This window comes from Choloepus didactylus, chromosome 9, assembly GCF_015220235.1.
Source record: "Choloepus didactylus isolate mChoDid1 chromosome 9, mChoDid1.pri, whole genome shotgun sequence".
Lineage (NCBI taxonomy): Eukaryota > Metazoa > Chordata > Mammalia > Pilosa > Megalonychidae > Choloepus > Choloepus didactylus.
The window spans coordinates 50,826,833-50,850,436 of NC_051315.1; the positions used below are offsets into that span (position 1 = coordinate 50,826,833).

General features: G+C 36.0%; 1 protein-coding gene across 1 annotated transcript in view; it reads right to left on the bottom strand.

Annotated features, from left to right (window-relative positions):
* Positions 1 to 279: 279 nt before the first annotated feature.
* The window catches only part of KCNH7 (potassium voltage-gated channel subfamily H member 7), a 527,676-nt gene continuing 504,351 nt past the window's right edge, over positions 280 to 23,604 (bottom strand). Inside the window, exons 13-16 of the mRNA XM_037848865.1 lie at positions 16,113 to 16,373; positions 8,267 to 8,438; positions 2,044 to 2,239; positions 280 to 770 (exon numbers count right to left, since the gene is read on the bottom strand). Coding sequence (XP_037704793.1) covers positions 504 to 770; positions 2,044 to 2,239; positions 8,267 to 8,438; positions 16,113 to 16,373 — 896 coding nt within the window. The 3' untranslated portion in view covers positions 280 to 503. The remainder of the gene's footprint in view (positions 771 to 2,043; positions 2,240 to 8,266; positions 8,439 to 16,112; positions 16,374 to 23,604) is intronic.

Below are 23,604 nucleotides of genomic sequence, written 5' to 3' on the forward strand. Positions count from 1 at the left end.
TGAATGTAATTAGCTAAAAACATCTCAATACAGAAGGGTATCAGTTCTCAAAAGTGACTTAAGATGTGCCCTTCCTCCACTTGAGCTTCCATGAATGGGGGCCATCTGAGTTGCATCTAGGAACAGGCTTATCCCTTGGTTTCTTATTTGCTTGGAAGGCATTTTCATAACAAAGTACTGGTTTAGTAAAAGCAGTAAATAGGAGTCTCCATGCAAGAGAAATTGGAGTTTCCCAACATGCACATGTTAAAAATAAAAATAAAAAATAAGGTGCCTTGAGATGCGGGCAGTTTTAACATTTGGAACAAAAAGTTCTTATGTATATTTACATTCTAACTGCTCAGTTTTACGTTACAAGCTTCAATTTAGGAAAATATACAGTACTTTTGCATATAATGGTACCTTGTGAGCCCCTGAGTCAAGTAGAGAGGATTTAAATACAAAAAAAGAAAACAGCCATTAAAAGCACTTACATTTTATGTGGAGTAAATAGTACAAAATGATTATTTCCCCGGAAGACCAGGATCAGAAACATGCCTATGAAGACCCAAGATTCCTGTAGTGTCTGAGGATGAATCAGGCAAAGAAGGATGCCTAATTGGATGAAGGTAAGTTTTTCTTTGCCGCGAGTGACGCTCTAAAGAGAGATCACTGTCTTGTTTTAAAAGTGAAGTCAAGTTGTCTTCTGAAGCTGTGTTCAGATGCACCCCACTTGAGAGGGATTCTTTGGATTTGAGTTTAGATTTTTCAAGGTCTAGGAATTCAGGACACTGATAGAAAGATACAAAAACACGGTTTTAAGATTCACTTTGACAGTCTTCTAAAATTACACATGAACTCTAAATGCATTTTCTTTTACCATTAATCTGTATTTCATTAGCAATATGAACTGACATTTTTCTCCCAAAGATGAGTCAAGAAATTGGAGGTAAGGTATCAGTTTAGATAATTTAAACAACAACCATTCTAAGAACTTTAATTTTACACTCAAGTTTTGTTTTGTTTTAACATTATTTCACATTGAGTTTTCCAGATAAGTTTTAATTTAGAATTCAAGACAAAACTGAGGTGGGAAACCAGGGTCACTGGTAACTAGGAAGGTGTAAAAAAGAGGGGGGAAAAAAGAAAGGAAGTAAAATCACCATTCCAAGTCAGAAAATTTTATCTAAATCTACTGAAAACCAAGAATAAAGTACATGGTTTTGCATACTTCCCAGCCATAAAACCAGTTACAGATCGATTATTTCTACTTTCATATTTTAGGAAGATTGCATTATCTTCCTCCTACCATATTATCTCGTGTATTAATGTAGTTTCATTTTCCAGACTGTTTTACACCAAATTCCCACACATCTAAAAAAGTTTTACAAGATTCTGAAAATCCTTATCTAAATCCTTGTTGTTTGGTGCAGTTTGGCCATAGTATTTAAGGAACTAAGAGTAATTTCCAAGAGAATCCTAAGGGAGTTAGAGTTCTTATATTAATATCATTCAATAGGGTCTTCTTAGAGGGCTTCAGAGGCAGGATAAAGGACTCGGCTTTCCTCTTTTCATTTTCATCTTGTAGGTGAAGGGTAGGGCGTAGATTGCCTTGAAACCTCAGGTCTTCCCTTGGCTAACTGCTATTTCCCTCCCCTTCCTTCCTGAGACCCTGTCCAGTCACTTGTCACTACAGCAAAGTAGAGACTTTCCTCTGAGGCACATTTTGGACCCAGGACTATTCCTTAGTTTTTCAAAGCTCTACTCTACATAAACTTAAGTAGGTTGATAATTGAAAAGTGCTTTTTCTAAAAGAAATAATAAAGTGTTTCAAAATCATTCTTTCAGGTCTACTGCCTTCAAACTAAAAATGAGCAGAAGAATCAGTAGGGCGCTTGTTTAAAATGCAGGATTCAGGGTCTATTTCCAGAAATTCTAATTGCAGGTAAATGGAGAGGGGGGTGAAGTCTGTATTTTCCACAGGCAACCCAGGTGATTCTGATTCAGGTGGTCCCTGGACCACACTTTGAGAGAGACTCTTTGTTGTACAATATCCGTACTTACTTGTGAAGAAGGACTGAAACTCCGATCGGTTTTAATGGATGCTACTCCGGGATGACTGGTTTTCATCAGGCGGATGATCGGTCTCTGATACTCGGCTCCTGCAGTTACCATACTGTAGGCTGGGGGGACCACAGTGGTTTGTTTCTGCAGCAACTGTAAGATGGTCTGGATGTCAGAGGTCATTTGGGATTCAAGTCTGCAGGACAGACGAAAATTGGGAAAGAGCGTTCTAAAATAATCCAGGATTGCAAAAGCATTTGAGAAAATTTTACTACTACTAACAAACAGAATTATGACCCTGCTTTAAACAAGAAGGACAGGAGAGGGAGCACAGATTCTTTCCTGGCTAATGCTTACTTTCTGTGTCTCACTAATGATTCTGATAAAAACCCGTTGCCTTCCTACTCATTAAATAAGATGTTCACCAAAAAACAATTGAATGGAATGGGCTGAATTTTTACTAACCTTTAAGGTTTTTGAAATGTAAAACACATTCGAATCTATTTTTAACCAGTAATTGTCTTTGCTTTCTTTATTAGGCTTTACTCAGTTTCTTGTAAAAATTTTATTATTCTTTAAAAGATAGGTTTATGTAGCTCATTTCTTTCATAGTCGTAGCATCCCAGGATAATTTTGTATGTGTTTAAAATTTAAGTTACATTTATTTTACCTTTATACTCTCCTAGAAGCATTTTATTATCATTCGTTGTCTTCTTCTTTTTCTTCATTTTTAATGCTGCTAACTGCTAAATTAATCTACCATTTGGAGCCTTTGGTATTTAAGAAACAGACCAAATTTAAAAGTTCACTTATGTGTAGAATTCAAAGTGGAGAGAACTTAGCCTTTGATTTCAAAGGAAAAAAAAAACCTGGAAAGCATATGAGAAAGGATCCTTTTTTTTTCTTTTTAGATTTTTAAGTTTAACACTTTTGATCTTCCTTCTGAGAATCACAATAACACATTATGCTTATAAGTTTTCTATATTTGGTAAATATAGCCATTTATCTTAGTGTCTCTTAAACTAATAGCTATAAACTATATAGGATTGTGCCCTGAAAATGTCAAAACAATACAAAGAAAAGGGAAAAATTGAGTTATCAACTGGTTTATTTACCTACTTGTAGCTCAAACGTCTGATCTAATTTTTTACGGCACCAACTAAACTGAACAGACCCATTATTTTATTATTGTGCATCAGGTTTTCCTTTCACTCTTCCAGACCCAGCTCGAATTTTATCTGCATCCAAAAACCTTCCCTTAATTGACCCAATTAGAATTAATTTTTCTCTCCTCTGAGCCTCCAAAGAAAATTCTGCATTCAGATTTCATTGTAAATCTTTCTGTAAAAATTTATCCTCATATAATTATGGCTTACACAATGTTTATTATGTTGAATGTAAAAGGATTTGGGGGTGTGAGGACCAGAATAAAAATGTCAATGACTGGGATACAAGACCCAATAGAATAAAAAATTATCATTTGTTTTGGCCCTATAAAACCTCTCAGTCAGCAGTGGTCTCTGAGAAAGAAGAGCTCTATTACATGGCCATTGTTTATTTGAATAGTGTATGAGGGAAAAGTCTACTGTAAGGTGAGGGAGGACTCAGCATCTACATGCTCAGTAATTGCAACATGCTCCATGATGGACCTCATGCACAAAGAACATCATGTGGCAGGTGAAGTGGCCAGTATAAGGCAAGATCTGAGACTATCTGTGTCAATGCGACTTAGATAATACTGTAGACCAGCTCTGTCAGCATGGCTCAGTTTGCTTCAGGAAAACTTTGCCTGTGAAACATAAGATGAAACTGATACATAACTTCACTGTTCGCTTCAAGAAATTCCTACAGACTGATTCCTCAGAGACAACAGTCTGCTCATCTGAACAAACAAAAACTTGCTTAATCAAACAAACTTTTAAAAATTAAGATACTTCAAGATCCTCATCTCTCTCTGTATCCATCAATCCTGAACTTTAGGTCATGAACTATTCCCTATCCCAATTGGTGTCCCGCCTTGAAAGGCCCAGACTCCAAACCCTATAAGTATCTTCTGACTTCCTCTGTTGAAGTAAGTCACTCCCTTCCTGTAGTGATTTTGATAAACTTAGTTTTGTTTTATTAACAGGTTGTCTGGTTATATTTTGTGGGTAGTTCAACAAAGGGGAGCTTTATCAAGGGGTTTCCTTACTGTGTATAAGTTGCGTTTTCATGTTTAATGTCTAGGGCCTCTGGGACTAATTGGAATGGATCCTTTTACTGAGACTACATAATCTGCCATACTTAGGAGGAATTACAAAGACTTAACACACACACACACACACACACACACACACACACACACACCTTGGTCTTTAAAACAGAAAAGAACAGCCCAGTACAATGAGATTTTTAAAAATTTGTCAGCATAGCTATAAAGCTGTGTAAAATAAGTATTTTCATCCAATCATTCAAAGACCCACAGCGTACCAAGTGTACATTGTTAGGTAGGAAGGAGGGAGGAGAACACGAAGATGAACAAATATGGAATCTGATCTCATGGAGCTGACTACCTAGCAAGGAAAGATACAGGAAGCACATAAATAGCTGTAACATAAGGTGAAGCAAGTGTTCAATGCCACAGCAGAGGTTTAAAGATAAACTGCTCCAGATATTCTGCAAGGGCAGAAGTCATTACTAACAGCATTTATATTAACTTGGGCCTCTCTACTCAAAGTGTGGTCCTCAGACTAACAGCACTGGGATCTTGTTAGAAATGTGGAATCTGTTAATTCCAGACCTACTGACTTAGAATCTTCATTTTAATAAGATCCCGAGGTGATACAAATGCACATTATAGTTTGAGAAGCACTGTTTTAGAATCAATCAAGTGCTAGTGATTTACCTAAATATATACATATATTTAGGCATTTATATAGAAATACATAACATTTCTTATATAAACCTTTATATGTATATATAAACCTATATATCATTTAATCAGCCACTACAGCAGAAGAGAAAGCAGCAGCAAGGATGATTCAACATAGACCATTTATATTTATTTATTGATTGATTGATTGATTTTTATTGCATTATGTAATTAATATATTTGTAATTGGAGAGACAAATGGGGTAGGAATTTGTGATTCTACATTTGAATACAATGGTGAAGCCAAATAGGGTAGAGCCAGTTCTAGAAAGTGTCCTAGGATTGCCACCCTGAAAATTAAAAGTCTGAATTGAGCTGCCCTCTTCATTTGTTTTCTGTATATTTGCTTCTAGGGTAAAGCAGAAGAAAGTGATTGCTGGAAGTGGCAGTGATAAAATGTGTAATATTTTGGATTTTCAATCCAAAAGCTGCTAAACTGAGTTAGGTAAGAAAATGTTTGTGAAAACATGAGACATAAATGGAAAAAAAATTGGTCAAAGGAGGAGAAATACTGAAAATATCTCCTTTAGAAAGGATATGGGTTTTCTGGGAACATGTCAAAAGAGATTTAATTGCACTTTGGCCATGGAAAAGTTTCATATAATAATATACTAACAAATAACATGACACCATTATTATTATTGAGTGTCTGCAAACCAAATGAGTCCTAGATATAAGCACCCTTACAATTTTTCACTTTCAGCTCTGGGACACATTAAAACAAATGCTTTCAGTAATCTTTGACTTCTCCTAGCAGAAATACTTGGTACTCATACAGGGCAACAAGAAGACCCTAAAATATTAATTTTCATCTTGAAGGAAGGTCCATATCAGGAAATAACTGTAATGTCAGAAAATCACTCAAATGAACACTAATAATATAAGAGAAGTTCATTGTTAATCAAATATTATCAAACATAGCCACAAATAGAACACTTTCCATTTTGTACAGCACACACATTCCATGTAAATTATCTTAATCCTTACAATAGCATTGCAGGTAGGTTTGAGTCAAAGAAGGAAACTGAGGTTGGGGAAGTGTAAATGTCTCGACCTAGTCATCCTGTAAGTGGTTAAGTTGCAGAGTTAAGACTCTAGGCTAACTAACCTCAAGTACTGTGCTAGTATTATGCTACAGAAATCACTGCTGCCCCTGTCAATTGTCCACTCATTCACTCACTTTTTCATTTATTCAACAAACTGAATATATACTACATATTGTGGCAGGAAAGAAATGGACAGTCCCCTCTCTTATTTTCTTCTCTTCACTGAAAAAGTTTAAAGTTAGAGACCAAATTTTTATCAATTCTTATGTGTAATACAGTATATGTTATGACTAAAAGATCCTTGTGGCTTAGTGTAAATAGCAGAAAAGATAAAAAGCGAATGTACTAAATATGTTTTTCAGATAAAAATATATTATTATATATTATACATTATTTATAATCATGACATAATCTTATACTTTATGGCATTACTGACTCTAAGTGAATGATAGTCTGTTTTAATTTCCTCAGGTATGTTTCAATTTTACAAGACTTCCATTTTGGTAGTTGGAAATGGAATATTCACCACAGCACTCAGTGATTTAAATAGAATTAAATAACATGACAAGATAAAATACAAAACTAAATTTTTGATTCAGCCACTATTCTCATACTTTTGTTTGAAATTGAGGCATGCAAATTTTGATTTCAATTTACTAATTTGCAGGTTTTCTAGTTCTTTTTCTTTGTTTTAATTCCCACTTCATCTTTCATGGTAACATTTATGTATATGCACATACATCGTAGTGTGTTACTGTATTATTTGAGACTCTATGGTTCTGCTATGAAGATAAAAACAAACAAGGATGGATGAAACATAAATGTTAAGCATAGATAGTGAGTAAACCAGTAGCTTATTTGATATAGGGTAAACTTATAGGATGTGTTAAGAATAGATAATGAGTAAGCAAGTATCTTGGGAGACATGGACAGAATTCCTAAGATGTATTAAATACAGACAATGTGCTAGTAACCTGTAAGACATGCCAAAGATAGAATAGAAATATGATGTAACAGACAAGGGTGCTATTTATACATGGAAAGGCATGGAAAGAACAAATCACCGTCATGTCACCTCTGACTGACAGCTGTCACCTCCAAATTTGGTCACCCATTGGTAACACCCAGTATAGACTCATTCTGGCTTCCTGTGTGTTCTACCACAAAAGTCAAAACACATGGTTGATCCTGAGGCTAATTGGTGAGCTACAGCTGTGGCCAGGTGTACATAGCCATGTATCTTTGAAATACAGCAAGTATGTGCCAGCACAGGGAGATTTTCTTTTGTTTGGACACCCCCTTGTGAAATCCTCAAGTCTGATGCTCATAACCACACCATCCACGGGGAAGGCTGATATGGCAGATACGGAATTGCATAACCTAGGATTCAGGTAGTGTGGCCCTTCTACCATGCTTGCACTTATTTTAAGTGTGTTAATTACCCATTTCCTTCCCCTTGCCTCTCGTGTGTTTTAAATCAATTCAGTAAATCCAGTGATTTGCACATTTTAATTTAGTCTATGCAGTTTTCTATCTGTCACCACCACGTATCTTCCCTGTTGGTGTACTTGGGGTCTATCACTGGATCAAGGTAAATTCCCCCATAACACACAGTTAAAGCAGCTATATCATATTCATTTGTTTTCCTGAACCTTTTGGGCCAGTTTAATTTTAAAGAATCCACACAGATTTGGGTTAAGAGGTTCTATCCTCCCTAAAACCAAAATGTATTCCTCATCTTAAAAAGGACTAGAATAAAAGATAATGGGAAAACGGAAAACATAATCAGAGGATGTGGGCTTTAACGCTGTGGGATTTTCAATTCAATCACATTTTTGACAAGTTGACTAAATAACTAAATATTTAAATCATTTTGTTAAAAATTTTAAAATGCCGTGACACATAACTAAGTTGCCAGGAACTTCCAAAAAGGGTATGAGGAGGATTAGAAGAGGAAGATGTTGGTTGGTCTTTGTAATTAAAGTATGCATTATTTGAGGGAATAAGGAGTTTTCTAACATAGCAGGTGCTGATAGTATACTAACTTTATGACATGTGGAGAACAAATAGGATCTATGCTAGCAGAAGTATCCTGGCAACACTGATTAATAATTCTAATTGCTGACTTCTACTCTTATTTTAAATAAGTAAGTATATAAAGAAGATAAGGGATTGTGGCAGGAGGAATTTGTTAATTACAGGAAGTAAAGCTAGACCCATCTAAGGGCTTGGGTTATGTTCTCCATTTGCCCTGCGTTGCTTATACCTGTTAAGCTGTTCTTGAAGCAAATCTAATCTTTGCTCCACTTCCCCGTATGTGAGGTCACTTTCAGTTTCCGAGATGCCCCAGGCAGCTCGTCGCAGTACTGAAGGGCTAGACTCCTCAGGGGGCTGAGTCCGGGCATTTTCTGGTTCCCAGCTCCGTGTGTCCGTGATATCTGTGGAAAAATAACAAGTTGGATATCAACTCCTACGGGTGCCCTCTTGCATGATTAACACATAGATATCTACAAGATAACCTGGAAGGACCTTGTCAGGAGCATGTCCAGGGGCTACAACAATATATAGTCCAGTCCCACTCTGACCTTGCCTGCCATCGCGATTTCCATATGAATGAAGGCATAGCAGGCTTGAGTCATGGTTACGATTTTGTCTTCTATTTGTGCTAAGAAGAGATAGGGATGGTGGAGCTAAAACTCTGATTCAAGAGCAATGATTATGCCCTTTGATATTTGGGTGGAAACAGCACATTTTGTTGGTACTGCTTCACCCAGGGTCTGGATTGCAGGGCACTTCCCCACAGGATATTTTGCACACTTCATGACTCAGAATGGGCCCCGGGAGACAGCCATCAGGGAAGTGGGGATCTTCAGGGGGATTCCTTGGGCCAATCCAACTCAAAATTATACCTGTGGAACCATAAACCATTAAGGATGCGAGAAGTCTTAAAAGTCCTTCTACTAAACCAATGTTTCAGGTTTTATTGTTTCTTGTTGCTCTTTCTGCACTGCTCTTTATTATATTCACTTTAAAAAAAAAAAAAAACTTTTTATTTTGAAATACTTTCAACTTGCAGAACAGTTACAAATATAATACAAATCCTATACAGAACTCTAATGTGCCCCTATCCCCAGGGGGATCAGATACCCGGATCCACCAATTCTGTTTTGCCACATTTCCCACATCATTCTAGTTATCTATGCATCATTTCAACCATCCATCCATCTTTCCATCTATCTGCGTATCTATCAATCCATTTTCTGTATACATCATGCTCCTTGGACATTTACTACTACCATGTACATTTCCTAATAACAGGGAAATTCACTTATGCATCCACCTTAAGTACACCGATCAAGTTAAAGATATTTAATACTCATATATAAAACTTAGTCCCTATTCCATTTTTTTCATATGTTGCCCCATATTGTCCTTTTGAGCCTTCTCTCTTCCCTTGTTAGATTCCATCCAAGGCCACCTATTGCCTTTAATCATCTCTTTGAGTTGCTCTTTTTGTTTCATTTTCTATTTTGTTTTTATTGTGGGAACGTACAGACAATACAAACTTTCCCGTCTCAATCACTTCCAAGCACACCATTCAATGGGATTAATCAATTCATGATATTACAGGACCCTCATGGCCTTCCATTACTAAAACTTTCCCATCTCCCCACACAGAAACCCTATACCCATTTTGCATTAACTCCCTATTCCCCCAGCCCTCCCACCCCTGGCGACCGGTATTCTAATTGCTGTCTCTATGAACTTGTGCATATTCTCTGATACTTAATTTGTAGTTACCATGGATCTTAAATTTAACATCCTAAATCTGTATCAATCTCACCTACCGTGATACCAACTTAACTTCAATAGTATTCACAAACCATGTTCCCACACCCATTACATTTTATGCATTTGCCTTTTAGATCCTGTAGGAAATAAAAAGTGGAGTTACAAACTAGAAAAACAATAGCACTGGCATTTATATTTACCCGTCATTACCCTTACAGGAGATTTTTATTTTTTCATGTAGCTACAGTCAATTGTCCATTGTCCTTTCCTTTCAAAGTGTAGAATTCTCTTTAGCACTTGTTGTGGGACTGGTCTAGTGGTGATGAACTCCCTCAGCTTTTGTTTATCTAGGAATGTCTTAATTGCTCCCTCATTTCTGGAAGGCAGTTTTACTAGATATAGAATTCTTGTTTGGAATTTTTTTGCTTTCAGCACTTTAAATATGTCATCCCTCTGCCTTATTGCATCCATGGATTCCAGTGAAAAATGAGCACTATCTTATCGAGGCTCCCTTGTATGTGACATGTTGCTTCTCTCTTGTGGCTTTCAGAATTCTCTCTTTATCTTTGGCACTGGACAGTTTGATTATAATATGCCACGGCATAGGTCTATTTGAGTTTATCCTGTTTCGCATTCATTGAGCATCTTAGATGTGTATATTCACGTCTTCCATTAAATTTGGGAAGTCGTCAGCTGCAATTTCTTTGAATATCCTCTCTGCCCCTTTCTCTTTCTTCTCATTCTGGGCCTCCACAATGTGTTATGGATATGTTTGGTGGTATCCAGTGGTTCCACAGGCTCTCTTTCTTTTCTTCACTCTTTCTTCCTTCTTTTCCTCAGACTCTGATTTCAATGGTCTTATCTTCAGGTTCACTGATTCTTTCTTCTGCCAGCTCCAACCTGCTGGTGAATCCCCCTAGATATTTTTTTTTTATTTCTTTTACTGCAGTCTTAGCTTCATTTACGTTCTTTTCATAATTTCCATCTCTCTACTGATATTCTCTGTGTTCATCTATCATTTTCCAGGTTTCCTTTAACTTCTTTGCTTGTGTTTTCCTTTAGCTCTTTGAGCATATTTAGGACCATTTAAAAAAATCTTTGTTTGGTATGTCCTAGGTCTAGTGTTCCTCATAGATGGTTTCTAATGCCTTAATCTTCTCCTTTGCCTGGGTCACTACTTCCTATTTCTTTTGTTGATACCTGGACATTTTGATTTTTAATGTGTTATTGCTGGAATTTAGACTCTGAGGCATCTGTTCCTTAAGCTTGCATCCAGCTAGTGTAACAACAGAGCTTATTTTGAATGCCAGGAGCTGGCACACAAAGCCTCCACACACCTCCGGAAGGAGGAGACACTTGCAAGTCCAGGGGCCCCACAGTATGCAATGGGGGAAGTTCCAACAGCACCAAAGCCCTGCATTTACCCATCCCCAGCAGCGTTCTCCCCACCTCACGCTGCCTCCGGGGCTCCCAAATGATTCTGCCTAGGAGCAGGGGTCTGGAGGCAAGGGAGGGGAACTCATGGTGGCGGCTGGGGCTGGCAGTCAGTGCCTCCCCACGGGGGAGGGTCCCCGGGGGCTTGGAGGGGATTCACCCATGAGGTGCAGCACTTGCCTGCCCAGCCTGCCCACCGCTGCTGCCTCTGCCGCCCCTATCATATTCACTTTGCTTTCTAATGTTTTTTTTTCTTCTGGCTCTTTTATTCTTAATATTTTTTGTCATTATTCTTTAAAACATTGTTTATCTCTTCAAGTCCACTTTTCAAATGTTCTTGTGTCTTCTATATATCAGACACTCTGCTAAATGCAGAATTAAAGAGGAAGAATATATAGACCCCACACTGAAGAATTCAGCTTGACAAGGATTTGATTGTTTATCACATGGAGATTCATTTTCTGAGCTTCTTTTAATTTACCATTTCTCCTACAATCTACATTTTCAAGTTATCAGTATTTGGGGGTGAAAATAACATTTTGTCATATACATTCGATGCTTTTGCTATGCTGTTTTAATCTCTGTATTTTATATATCTAGAGAAGAGCTTAAAAATGATTAGAGGGCTTCAAAATAAAACCTGTGGAAAATACTAATGGAATTGGGAATTTATTTCAAAGATAAAGAAGATGGAGAAACAGTTTTTCTTCACTGGGAGCACTGGTATGAGGGAAGGAGCATCTAAAGCTGCTCTTCATTTTTCACATGGAAGCTATGATTAAACACTGGAAAAGTTATGTCAAGTTAAGGAATTTGCATCCTCATCTATTTTTAAAAATTGGGTAGAAGTAACCATTTTGGGGGGATGCTTGAGATATTCTAAAAATTGGGAGTAGTATCTTAAGATTTCTCAAAGTCCCTTTCATTTCTGCAGTTTCTCCAAAAGTACAGAGGGGTGGCTCAAAACACCCCTTTCGCTATGTAGGAGATAAAATTTCTGTATCCTCTTTCATCATTTTCCTTTCACTACACTTTCCTCATTGAATATACTGAAATTTCTCTAATGAGCATCCTATAATTTCTGCCTCAGTAGGGTGAGGCTTTAAAAAAGGGAATTAGCATATCCAGGGACAGCATAAGAAAAATATAAGGTCTGGGTTCCTTATTTTATTGTAATGGCTAACACGCCTCAGAGGGCTTGCTGTGAATTCTTGAGAGGCTTTTTGTGATTCTGGTGTTTTGTTTTGTTTTTTAAAGTAAGAGTATACCATTTCTTTTGATACTACATTTTCCTGAAGATGACCAAGTGAACATGAAAATAGAAAAGCAAGAAAAATGACATTGCTGTAGTTTTAAGTAATTTATCAGCAGATTTTCACTGGGAATTATGATTTATTATTTATAGACATATGAACCTACTTAAAATGGAAAACAATCTATATTTCAACATCTCCGTGAACTAAGTTTTCAACTTTGGGAAAGCAATGCTAAAGAAACATTCAGAACACATATGAATGGTTTGGTGATGCTGACACTTGTCCCTATCTAGTTTTATGCTGGCCAGTGGGAAAACAAGAGACAATAGGATTGAAGATACATATTACACTCAGAAATTTTGTGCCAAGAATGCTTTACAGATTTTCCGCCTATGCTTAACTGTTCTCTTATCTTTCAAATCATAGTAATAAATTGATTTTAAATGACAATGGTGAAACACATATGAAATTATGGAGGATTATATTTTTTCTTCAGTGCTTAAAAAAACCTGATTATTTTCCTTTAGCAGAAGTGAATAAAATTTAAACTGACAGACAAAGGCTTCCTTGATTATAATGTATTCTTTCATTAAAACCTGGAAGTGTGTGATTGGCTTGTTTTAACAGCAATTTTAAAAATGGGGAGTTCAAAGGGGAACTCCTGGTTAGTGGTCTTAATCAAAATGAACATCCTGGTAGACACTTTCTAAATATAGCTCAGAAAGAATCTGTACTTGGTTGCCTTGGAAAATGTTGCTATAGTTGCAAGACACATTTCTGGAAATGGATGAACAGAAAGTAAACTTTCACTTTGCTCTGCGGATACAGTTTTTCTAGAGGCAGCTTTTGACCTCAATCTAGGTAGGATCAGAGTCCATTCAATCTTTTTTTCTTTATAGTTTTGCCAAAATGTGCTGTTCTTTTGGATTCATTGTGACAAATGCCAGGAATGTGACTCAGTGAAATTTCCTGTCCATGGTGAAACTAAAATCTGTGGTAATTTAATTGTTCAAATTGCAGCAGTTACAGGCTACACCTAAGTATTACTCAATTCTTGAACATTCCACAGCACTTCACCGTAAAAATCTTTTGATGCTCACTACAACATGGATAAAACTTGAAGACATCATGTTAGGTGAAACAAGCCAGACACAAAAGGACAAATACTGCATGATCTCACATATAAAATAATGCAAATTCATACAGTCAGAAACTAGAATTCAGGTTACCAGGGGCTGGTCAGAGCAGGGAGTGAGGCACTAATGCTTAATTGATGTGGAGTTTCTGTTTGGGGTGATGGAAAAGTCTTGGTAATAGATGGTGGTGGTGTTGGCACAACATTGTGAATGTGATTAACACTACTGGATTATATATTTGAATGTGGTTAAAGGGGAAATTTTAAGTTGAATAAAAGTTACTAGAATAAAAATTAAAAAAAATCCCACAGGACTTTAGAACACAAACAGTGAATCCTAATGCAAACTATGGACTAGTTAATAGTATACTTATAATAATATTGTTTTATCAATTGTGACAAAGGTACCACACTAATGCAAAGTGTTATTAATAGGAAAAACTGTGTGTGTGTGTGTGAGGGAGGGAGGGGTATATGGGAACTCTGTATTTTCTGCATGATTTTCTGTAAACTTACAACTTCTCTAATACAAAGTAATAATAAAATCATTAGGGAATGAAATTTACCATGAATGAAGTCTAAAATTCTCCATTGGTCAATCGTGTGAATTAACCAGGTTAACTGTGTGTCACAATGATTGAAGCTATATGACATCAATTATATTTATTTGACTGACATGCATATTTAGCTATGCATTTTCAAGGAAATTATTTATTATTTGAATAGGGATTGCACTGAAAATTTTTGAAAATGGAGATTTGTAAATATTAGAATTGTTTGTTGGAGTATTTTTTGTCATGTTGCTGTAGTGACTAATTAAAAATAATTAGAAAAACTGGCAAAGAAAATTATAAGGTGAAGGGTATGGGAATTCACTGTCACTGAAAGTCATTACAAAGTAAATAATATTCTAAACATATATCTTTCATGTCTTGTTACTTGCGACTTAAAAACTAAAGAGGTAAAAGCAACAAAAAACACTTTATTATCAGGTCCACATTAAGCAGACTTTTGGAGACAGCAGAGAGAGTTCAGCAAGCCCTTCAGAACTTTTGATTTCCATGATACAAACTGTTTCTATTTTTAGTACTTCCCAGCCATCCATTTTCATAAATAACTAAAATGGACATTTGGTAATCACATATAATATTCCATTCTTCCATTGTGATAAATGGAGTACTATTTTCATTCACTTCATCAAGATTTTAGGTTTTCCAGAGGACATTTGCGTATATTCTTAGCTTACTTCAATGTGGGGTTCTGGCAAAGACTGATTTGATATCATAGGGAAAGTAACTCTGGGAAAAATACAAAACCTAAACATCCTAGATTTATAAAAGCCTTTATTGTCAGGGATGATTCCTTCAAATAATAGTGAAGATGACACATATTATTTACTTAATCTATGCCATAGATTGTGCCTTCTTGCCAGGCCAAGAACATCCTAGTTTTCACTCATTTTTGTTACAGACTTTTGATGTTTTGCAGTGGTTCGTACTCTCTACATTTTTATCTATTCAGAGATAAATTCAGTGACTAAAGGGTTGGAAAACAAAACCTGTGAGAAAATACTAAATGAAATTGGGGATTTTATTTCAGAGAAACTAATTTCCACATGTTATCTTGTTTAATAATTACAACCAACTAATTAAATAATGTTGTTATTCCTATTTTAAAGGCGGATCAAATAACTTACCCAAAATTATAAGGGAAGAAGTGACAGAGGAGGTTGGATGCCAAACAGTCTGACCCAAACCTTTCTTGGAACCACTCAATAACTATCTTTAGATCTACAGATCTAGCTCCTGTTATGCTAAGTTAATTGTTCTGCCATGTAATAGTTCTTCAAGTTTTCCGGAGCTTCCCATCTTTAGCATCAAATCTGCATGGCTAATCAAGCACTGTTACCATCTCATGCATATTTTCTACAAAACCCATATACTTAGGTATTCCTTTTGTTAGGGATGTTAAACAAATTATGCCCAAATATGTTGGTTCAAGAGCATGTGTTATTGCAGGGGATTTCTCCCTTCTTTCTCATAGTTCCCGTAAACTGAAATTCTTTTTGGCATTTATTGTAGTGTTACTGCTCTGGCTGTAAATGCTATAAAACTATGTGGTCTGGGTATGGAGTGGGTACAGAAGATACATATGAGAAGATACATATGAGAATCTCTTACAGTGCTCATGGATTTCCCGCCTCTCAGTTGGAATCACTACAGAAGATATTCCCACAATTTTCTGTGTGGCGTTACCAAGTTCTGTTAAGTCTTATTGATCACAAAAACTTCTCATGTGATCACTGATTGGGAATAATTAACACTTGTTCTAGAATTGTGTAAACACTTAGTAGATCATCTGAAATCTGGACTCATTGCACATATTTCATGAAATCGAAAAGATTAGATGTCAGTTCAGTTCTCAATTTATGAAAAGTCACCTTTTTATGATTAGTGCTGAGGAGGGACAGTCTGATTCATGGAAAACTCGGTTACCTTTGCAAGAGTGACTTCTTTTATCTATGTGGATTCTTCCTGAGGTGGGCAGTGTTTCTTCAAAAGCAAGTCCAGTTGCTTTCCCTATTCTTGGAGGAGAATCTACTGTTCCTGAGAAGAGCGGCTTTTGTTCATCGTCAATGGAGGAGATGAAAGATGAGGATCTGCTTTTTTTCTCTTCAAAGGGTTTCTTGGAACTCTGATAATGTCTTATGGTATCTACAGAGTCTTCAGGATCATTTGGACTGTTTTTGCCAAAATCTATCAAAGAAAAATTATTTTATAGAAGATAATCAAAGTGTGAATGTATGCATATTACACTATCTACCTATATATAAACCACTTTTTAAATAGTGACATTCTTTGAATAACTATAATATAGAATTTTCTAGAAAACAACCAGAGAAGTCGTTTTTCTTTTTCCTATTGAAAATGTCGTTATTGAGAGGAGCTCCTTTTTTTAATTCCAGGGACATTAGATTATCTTAATGAAATAAATTATTCATTTCAAAATAAAAGGTATCTGCAGTAGAACCTTGTAATAATATTAATATCTCAGAAAAAAAAGTATAGAATAACTTACAAACTTATTTACACAAGCTTAATAGTCATTTGTATTCTGAAAATCTGGTGCACTGACTCTTTAGGGGAATGAAAAAGGGAAAAGTTGTCCCAATTCTAAAATATCACCACTGTGTAGCTTGTTTGTTTGTTTGTTTTTAACTTCTCTGCCCCATCATCCCTGGTGTCTGTTCACACATTGCAAAGGTCAAAATTGGAAGCTTCCTTGTAGTAAAGCCTGGTAGGCTGAATCTCAATCTTAGTTTAACGCATGTTAACAGCCTTGAAATTCCAGGCAGTTTGTGAAGAATATAAAGCTTAGATATAGCAATTAAGGTAGATTTTACACAATTACATTAACGCCAGTAGTGCATAATGGCTGTTTTATACTTAAATGTCAGGATAATTTCAGCACTGAAGGTTGTGTTAGAATATATTTCAGCAGGAAAAACTCAGAGACCTATTCCAGAACTTGTTTCCATTATAGTCCTGGGGAGCCAGCATAATTCTCCATCTGATTGCTACTAATAACTAACCAAGAAAATTCCAGAATGTATATCATTTTCTACAGAAATGGTTAAGACTATGTCCCCATCTAGTCTATGCCTTGTTGTGCTTACTTGGTTATTTATGGAAGGCCAAACTAACTAGCTGATTTAAGGCCACTCCACAAAGACCTCCAACTGTTTTGTAAAATTCCCATATGGCATAGCAATTAAACAGAGATTTTTTTTTTCCTTTTAAAAATATATATATATATATTTCATCATTTAAAATAAGAGAAGCCAGAAAGCAGCCCAATGTTATAATGGATTAGAGTTTAATTAGGGTTTAAAAACCAGCTCATGTAAAACTGTTATTAAGGAATTAGTTTATGTTCTATCAGTTAAAGTTAAATTGAGCAAAAGCAGATTGCTTAATTTATTTTCTTTAAGATTTTACATTTATTTAGTGATTTTATCATTACTGAGACCTTTCCAATTTCAAGCACTGTAGACATCATTGATCACTCAGTGTCACATACATTTCTCCACTGGACCACTTATCTAGATGTAAATATTCAAATCAGCTCTTCCTACACAAATCCTTTTCTCTCCAGAGTCATTGATACACAGCCCTCTTTAAACCTCTAAACATCATCCCTGTCATCTCTTCTTGCTCTTTCATTTCTTTCCCTTGTCTTTAACGTCTCCCCTCCTCCAAAACCCTTTGAAAATTTGATCAATCTTTTCTACTTTTTGAACATGTCAATTTATTCTTCAAAAAAAAGTTTCCAATTTTACACTAATAAATTAAAACACACACACACACACACACACACACTTCATTTTTCTAAATTATTCTCATACCTGCTTAGTGAATTGCACCAGGTTGCTGCTCCTAAGCAAACCTTTTTTGTAGTCCCTGACTTGGGCACCAGTGGGATTTGAATCAGCTCAGGCTTCTCATCTTTCCAAAGATGCTTTTCACTCTTTTAAACACTTTCTTAGAATCCTTCCCAGCAGAATCAAATGTAAACTGAATTAACCAATAATTCATATACCCTAATCTAAGCATAGATAATGCTAACATGGGTACGTGTAATAAATGTACATTCTCCAATTATTAAACCATTTTGTCTTTTTGGCAAGAGACAGCAAATTATAGCTGAACTGTAACTTGCTGATTTCGCTTCAGTACAAATATTCACAAAATGAAAATGAGCGATTACATTATTTAGTTCATTGGTAAGGTGGAACAAATTGCTTCATGTATAGAAAGCCTAACTCCTTTATCGAAAATTCTGGTGAAAGCAGAATCATGAAAGAAGAATAAAACATTGATATCCTTGATTTTTTCCAAGTTGTAAGGAAAAACAAAACACATAAACTTCTGTGGTCATTGTCCCTGTACTATCAGCCACCTACTTCCTGGAACCCAGGCTACTTGAACAGTTTCTCTGATGCAGACCCACAGGAACAACTCTCTATTCAATAAACTAAAGCTTCGTATTCTTTCATGTGAGATGAAAGTTGAAATGACATTCTATTTGGGGATTAAAAATGGAAACTGCTCAAACTTAGATTGGAAGTTGGCTGATGGAATATGTGAAATTGCACAGCTAAAATTCACTGTAATTAGCCTCCAGCTACCTTTAGATTTTGCTGGACTGTCCCATTTCTGCCTTTTCCTGGTTAAACTGAATTATTTTATAAAAATTTAAATGGTATTAGGCACTATTTTTTCTTAATGTGAATTTTTCTGAATGTCGGTCAGATCCTATATAGAAATAGCATTAGGAGGTTAATAATCTGAGGGAATTTCCCATGGTTCCCTTTACAAGAAGCGAGATTGCATTATCCCTCCAATTGCCATCATTTTACAGAGGAAAAAAATCTTGCCTGTTTAATTCACCTTGAATTTGCTTTCTGATTCATGTGACTGAAAAACCTTTCTCCCATCTTGTTTCTGCAGGCTGATGAATTCATTTCCTCTCCTATTCTCACAGGACAGAATTCTAAAACATTTATGATGTGCCTTGTAGATGCCTTTCTGGGTTCAGAATGAATTCAAGAACACAGGATCAGAGTGTCTGACGTAATAAACAACAGTGTCTGACCCCTCCATCTTAAGAAAGATAGCAAAAAATCCTTCCATTTCAGATAATCTGGGAGCAAATGTTTGTGCCTTCTCTGGAGTCTTCCCCTCACATTTTTATTTGTCAGACCCAACAGGCAAATGGAACCATTGGTCAAGAGATGCCTTTGATGTGATCTCTCAGCACTTCAGTTTTAGATTTCCTACAGGTAACATTTTGAGATAAGCTGAGCATTTTAAAGGCAGGTGTATTAAAATTTTATTTCATTGGAAAATTGGAGTCTAAAATAAGTTTCCTCCTTTGAGATCAAGTCACCTTAGTCTCTCTCTGGCTTCAAATGATGGTCAAAGAGGTCTTAGGGGTAATTTTTCTACACAAATACAAGATTTTAAAAACTTTAAACTATCCTAAAAATTAAAATAAAGAAAATATATATCTCACTAAAATGGATAACAAAAACCTAATTGTTATTTGTTATTAGGGATTTGATGTCAAAGAGATACCAAAGTAGAATGCCAATATAGTTTAATTAATTTAGAATTAGACCAGCTTTATTCTGTAAAAATAAGTTTTATAATGTATATATTTACTCCTTACTAACGTATATATTTTCTCCTTACTTCAATAATTTTTGTAGAAATTATTTTGTTTTGTAGAAATGCTTTCCAAATTTGTTGGCTTCTGGATGGTAATATGAAATGACTAAACCATTACAAAGAAACCAAGTTTATTTCATTGCTGTCCTTTGAAATGTAAGATGGGATCAGTTCAAGATATTTTCATTCTATTTTATGGAATGTGGGATCTTTCCAGTTGAAAAAATATATAGAAGTGCTCATTTTAATAAAGATTATATGGGTAGGGAAATGAGAAAATTGTAGTCTCTTCCTTTCTCTTATGATATACATATCTCTTAAAATGGCTTCTTCTTCATCATATATGTGGCACCACCTAATCACAGCAGAAAGGGCTTTCACTTTGATTGTCAGCCCTTTGGTTGGCACAGGCACATCTTTAACACCATTTTAATTTTTTTCTGATGTTTTTGTTTTTTATTTTGTCTTCAACATTTGGCAACTCCTTTGTACTTTACAATGGGATTTACCGTGGTAATCTATTAGTAGAAGTGATGGGGCCTGCTGAGCTCTGAGAAATGGTGTTTTAGATTTTTTAAATCAAGAGAGTAAATATAGTTCTAAATTGGGAAGAACAACTCAGCATTGACTTTAACTTCTCAGGCCAAGGTCCATTTTGCTAAGGCAAACAGAAGCACACTTATTTTCTCCTTGCTCCAATAACATTCCCGAGTGCCAATTACTTGAGGCTTCTTGCCTACTTTATCCTTGAATTATATGTTGCTGGAAAAGAAAGCAGGAGAAAGATATAGAGAGGGGACTGGGAGAAGGGGAAGTGAAGGTATCAATGCAAAAGCTGTACTTTGGAGAGATTCTCTGCACATTCAGTCCCATGCTTCCTCTTCAGTAATACCTCAAAGTGACCTCCAAGTTTTAATTCAAAAGAATCTACCAATGGATTTTCTCTTAAGACTTTTAACATCAGCAGGAACTCTGCTTTGTGATTTTGCACAATGTTTGGGGAGATTCCAAGCAGTAAAAACCAATTAGAATAAACAGTTCCCTTTTCCAAATTCTCTTTCTCTCTACACACTACTTGGTACAAATAAGTAAAACTAAGTTCTGCAGAATTCTTCAGAAACCCTTACTTCACCTGCTAAATTTACTAGAAAATATATAGAAAATTAGAAAACAGTAGGGTCTGTAGACACTACCATTCAGAGGGGATTTCCATTTGTCTCCTTCTGAGCTATTGAAGAATTTTCTAATCTGAGAGACCAGAGACAAACTTTTTGAAACTAAAATAAAAAAAAAAAGATAAAAACTGGGAGCATTTAGCATACAGTAGGTACTCAGTGACCATTTGCCAAATGAAAAGATGAGTGGTTTATGCCTGCTACATTGGTGCTCTCATTGACTATTCTCTGCTAGAAGTTCACTGGCCCCTTAAATGATCATTAGTAGCTACTTCGATACTGCTTTTTCTGTGTACAGAAAGAATTGAACCAAATTCTCCAAATATCCGCTCATATAACCACTATCAATAACACACACACACACACACACACACACACACCATTATATGTGATATTATATATGGCAGGAACCATTATACATGCTATTGTACTAATATATATTTTATAAAATATACACCACATAAAATTCTAAAAGAAATATTATCCCAATGAATCATTTTGGCTCACTCTGAAGTAAGTACAATCCAACTTTGAAGACCACTTAAATAGAGACTATTTTTTGGCATGTTGCAGAGGGCAGTACTTCATTTAGTTCTGTTCTGTTTAGTCAAGTTAACAATGGTCATGGCCACAAAATAGGTCATTGAAGCATCATTTTTATTCTTCACATTCTATAAAATTTTACTTCCATCTCAGGAACTGTGGCACCTCTTCCTACAATGACCCTAGTCAAATTGGGGGAGGACTTAGGCACTTGCAGGCCAGGACTTTAAGAAAGAGAACTACTTAAAGACACCTTCAGAAAATACAAGGTGTCTTCAAGCTCAAACCTTAAGTGAAAACTCTGTCCTGTAGAGAACTGGGTTTTTTTCTTCAGAAGAAATGCAAATCTCATGAGGCAAACCCGCCTCCTTCAACAAACTCATTCTGAGAAGGGCAGTGATTCAACATGTTTGGCATCTATTTTGTTCAACTCAGCATGCCGGAGTTTCTACATTTCTTTTTAAACATGCATTTCTGGATGTAAGCCCCTTTGCTCCATAAGGTAAGAATGACTGGAAAGGGGAAGCTAATGGTGGCCTTAAGATTTCCTGTGTCCTCTTGAATAGGCAGTGAGTGGCAATGCAGGGCTTGACCTCTGTTTGCCTCCAATGCCTACACACACAATCTTGCCTCTGGTTCTTGCTGCCTCTGCCAATGGATCCACAGTCAACAGAACTCTGGTATGTCTACCTTCAAAGTATTGTATTAGCAGGAAACTAACTCTAAAGTAATCAATCCAGTTCATGGAAAACTTTCAGCTTATGTACCCCTGTTTCATTTAGCATCAATGATCCTCTGAGAGATTTTTGTTCTTTATACAAAATTACTGACACGTGGGTTTTTCTCCTAGAGGTTGATTCTACATTAAGAAGTAGAGAATGAGTGACCACCTTCAGAGAATCAGATTGGAGTGATGGAAATTAAATTGCATTCAGCAAATGTAACACTCCCTGAGAGCACCCTGGGGTCCTGAAGACTTTGGAAAAGTCTCTTAGGCTCTGGAAAACTACAGTTAATCGTGTTTTCACATTTACTAAATCATGCTAACACAATGACACACAAGGGAATTTCAAAGAGCTGCAGGCAAGCAAATCCCTTACCATCTACACTTTATATAAACTTGATCTTATAGACTAAGCCTGTGATGAAAGGGGAAATTTTCAGAATCAATTGAAATGTCTAGTTGCATGAACACGATATATATTGCGACGTGCTCTCAGGCCTTATCAGAAGATAAAAACATTAGATTATTTAACTTGAGAATGAGGGAACTGAACAAGATTGAAAGGAGATTTAGTGTATCTTTAACTTTATGGGGGACATTATTATATATACAGAATTGTCAAGCTGTTCTTCATTTCCAGCAAGATTGAAATAAGAGATTAACTTCAGGATAAGGGATTTAGATTAACTTTGTGCAAGAACAGCTTGACAGTAATAGTTCTGATTTTAGAAAAAGCCACCTAGAGAATAATGGACATTGCAGAAATAAATTATCACCTATCTATTAGTGGTTTATTGTTCTGTGATAAGCCAGAGGATTAAACAATTAGCTCAATTCAACAAATATTTATCGCACATTCTTTGTTAAAGGGATCTACACACATAACCACAGTACAGGGCAGATTTTGTAATGTCATAAGAGAGGAAAATGCCTCGGGAATTCATAAGAGGAAGAGAACCTGTACATTTGAGGAGATCATGAAACAGTTCATGTTGAATATGCCAGTGGGGACTGACCTCGATGAAAAATGTAATTTTAGTGGATGAAAAAGTGGTACGGTGGTAGTGGTGGTGGTGTGTGTGTTTGAGGACAGGGTATATGAATTCCAATTAAGGGAATGACATAAGCAAAACTACAGAAATGATTTACATGGAAGAGAGGGCAGTTTAGTTCACTTGAAATGTAGAGCTAGCTAACACTAGTAAACGAGCTCCCCTAAGGTGAGAATTTAGAGTGAGCAAAGAAGAGGACCAAGGAAAGATCTGAAATTAAGACAAAGTTTGTTCAATATCATTAGGCATTAGGGAAATGCAAA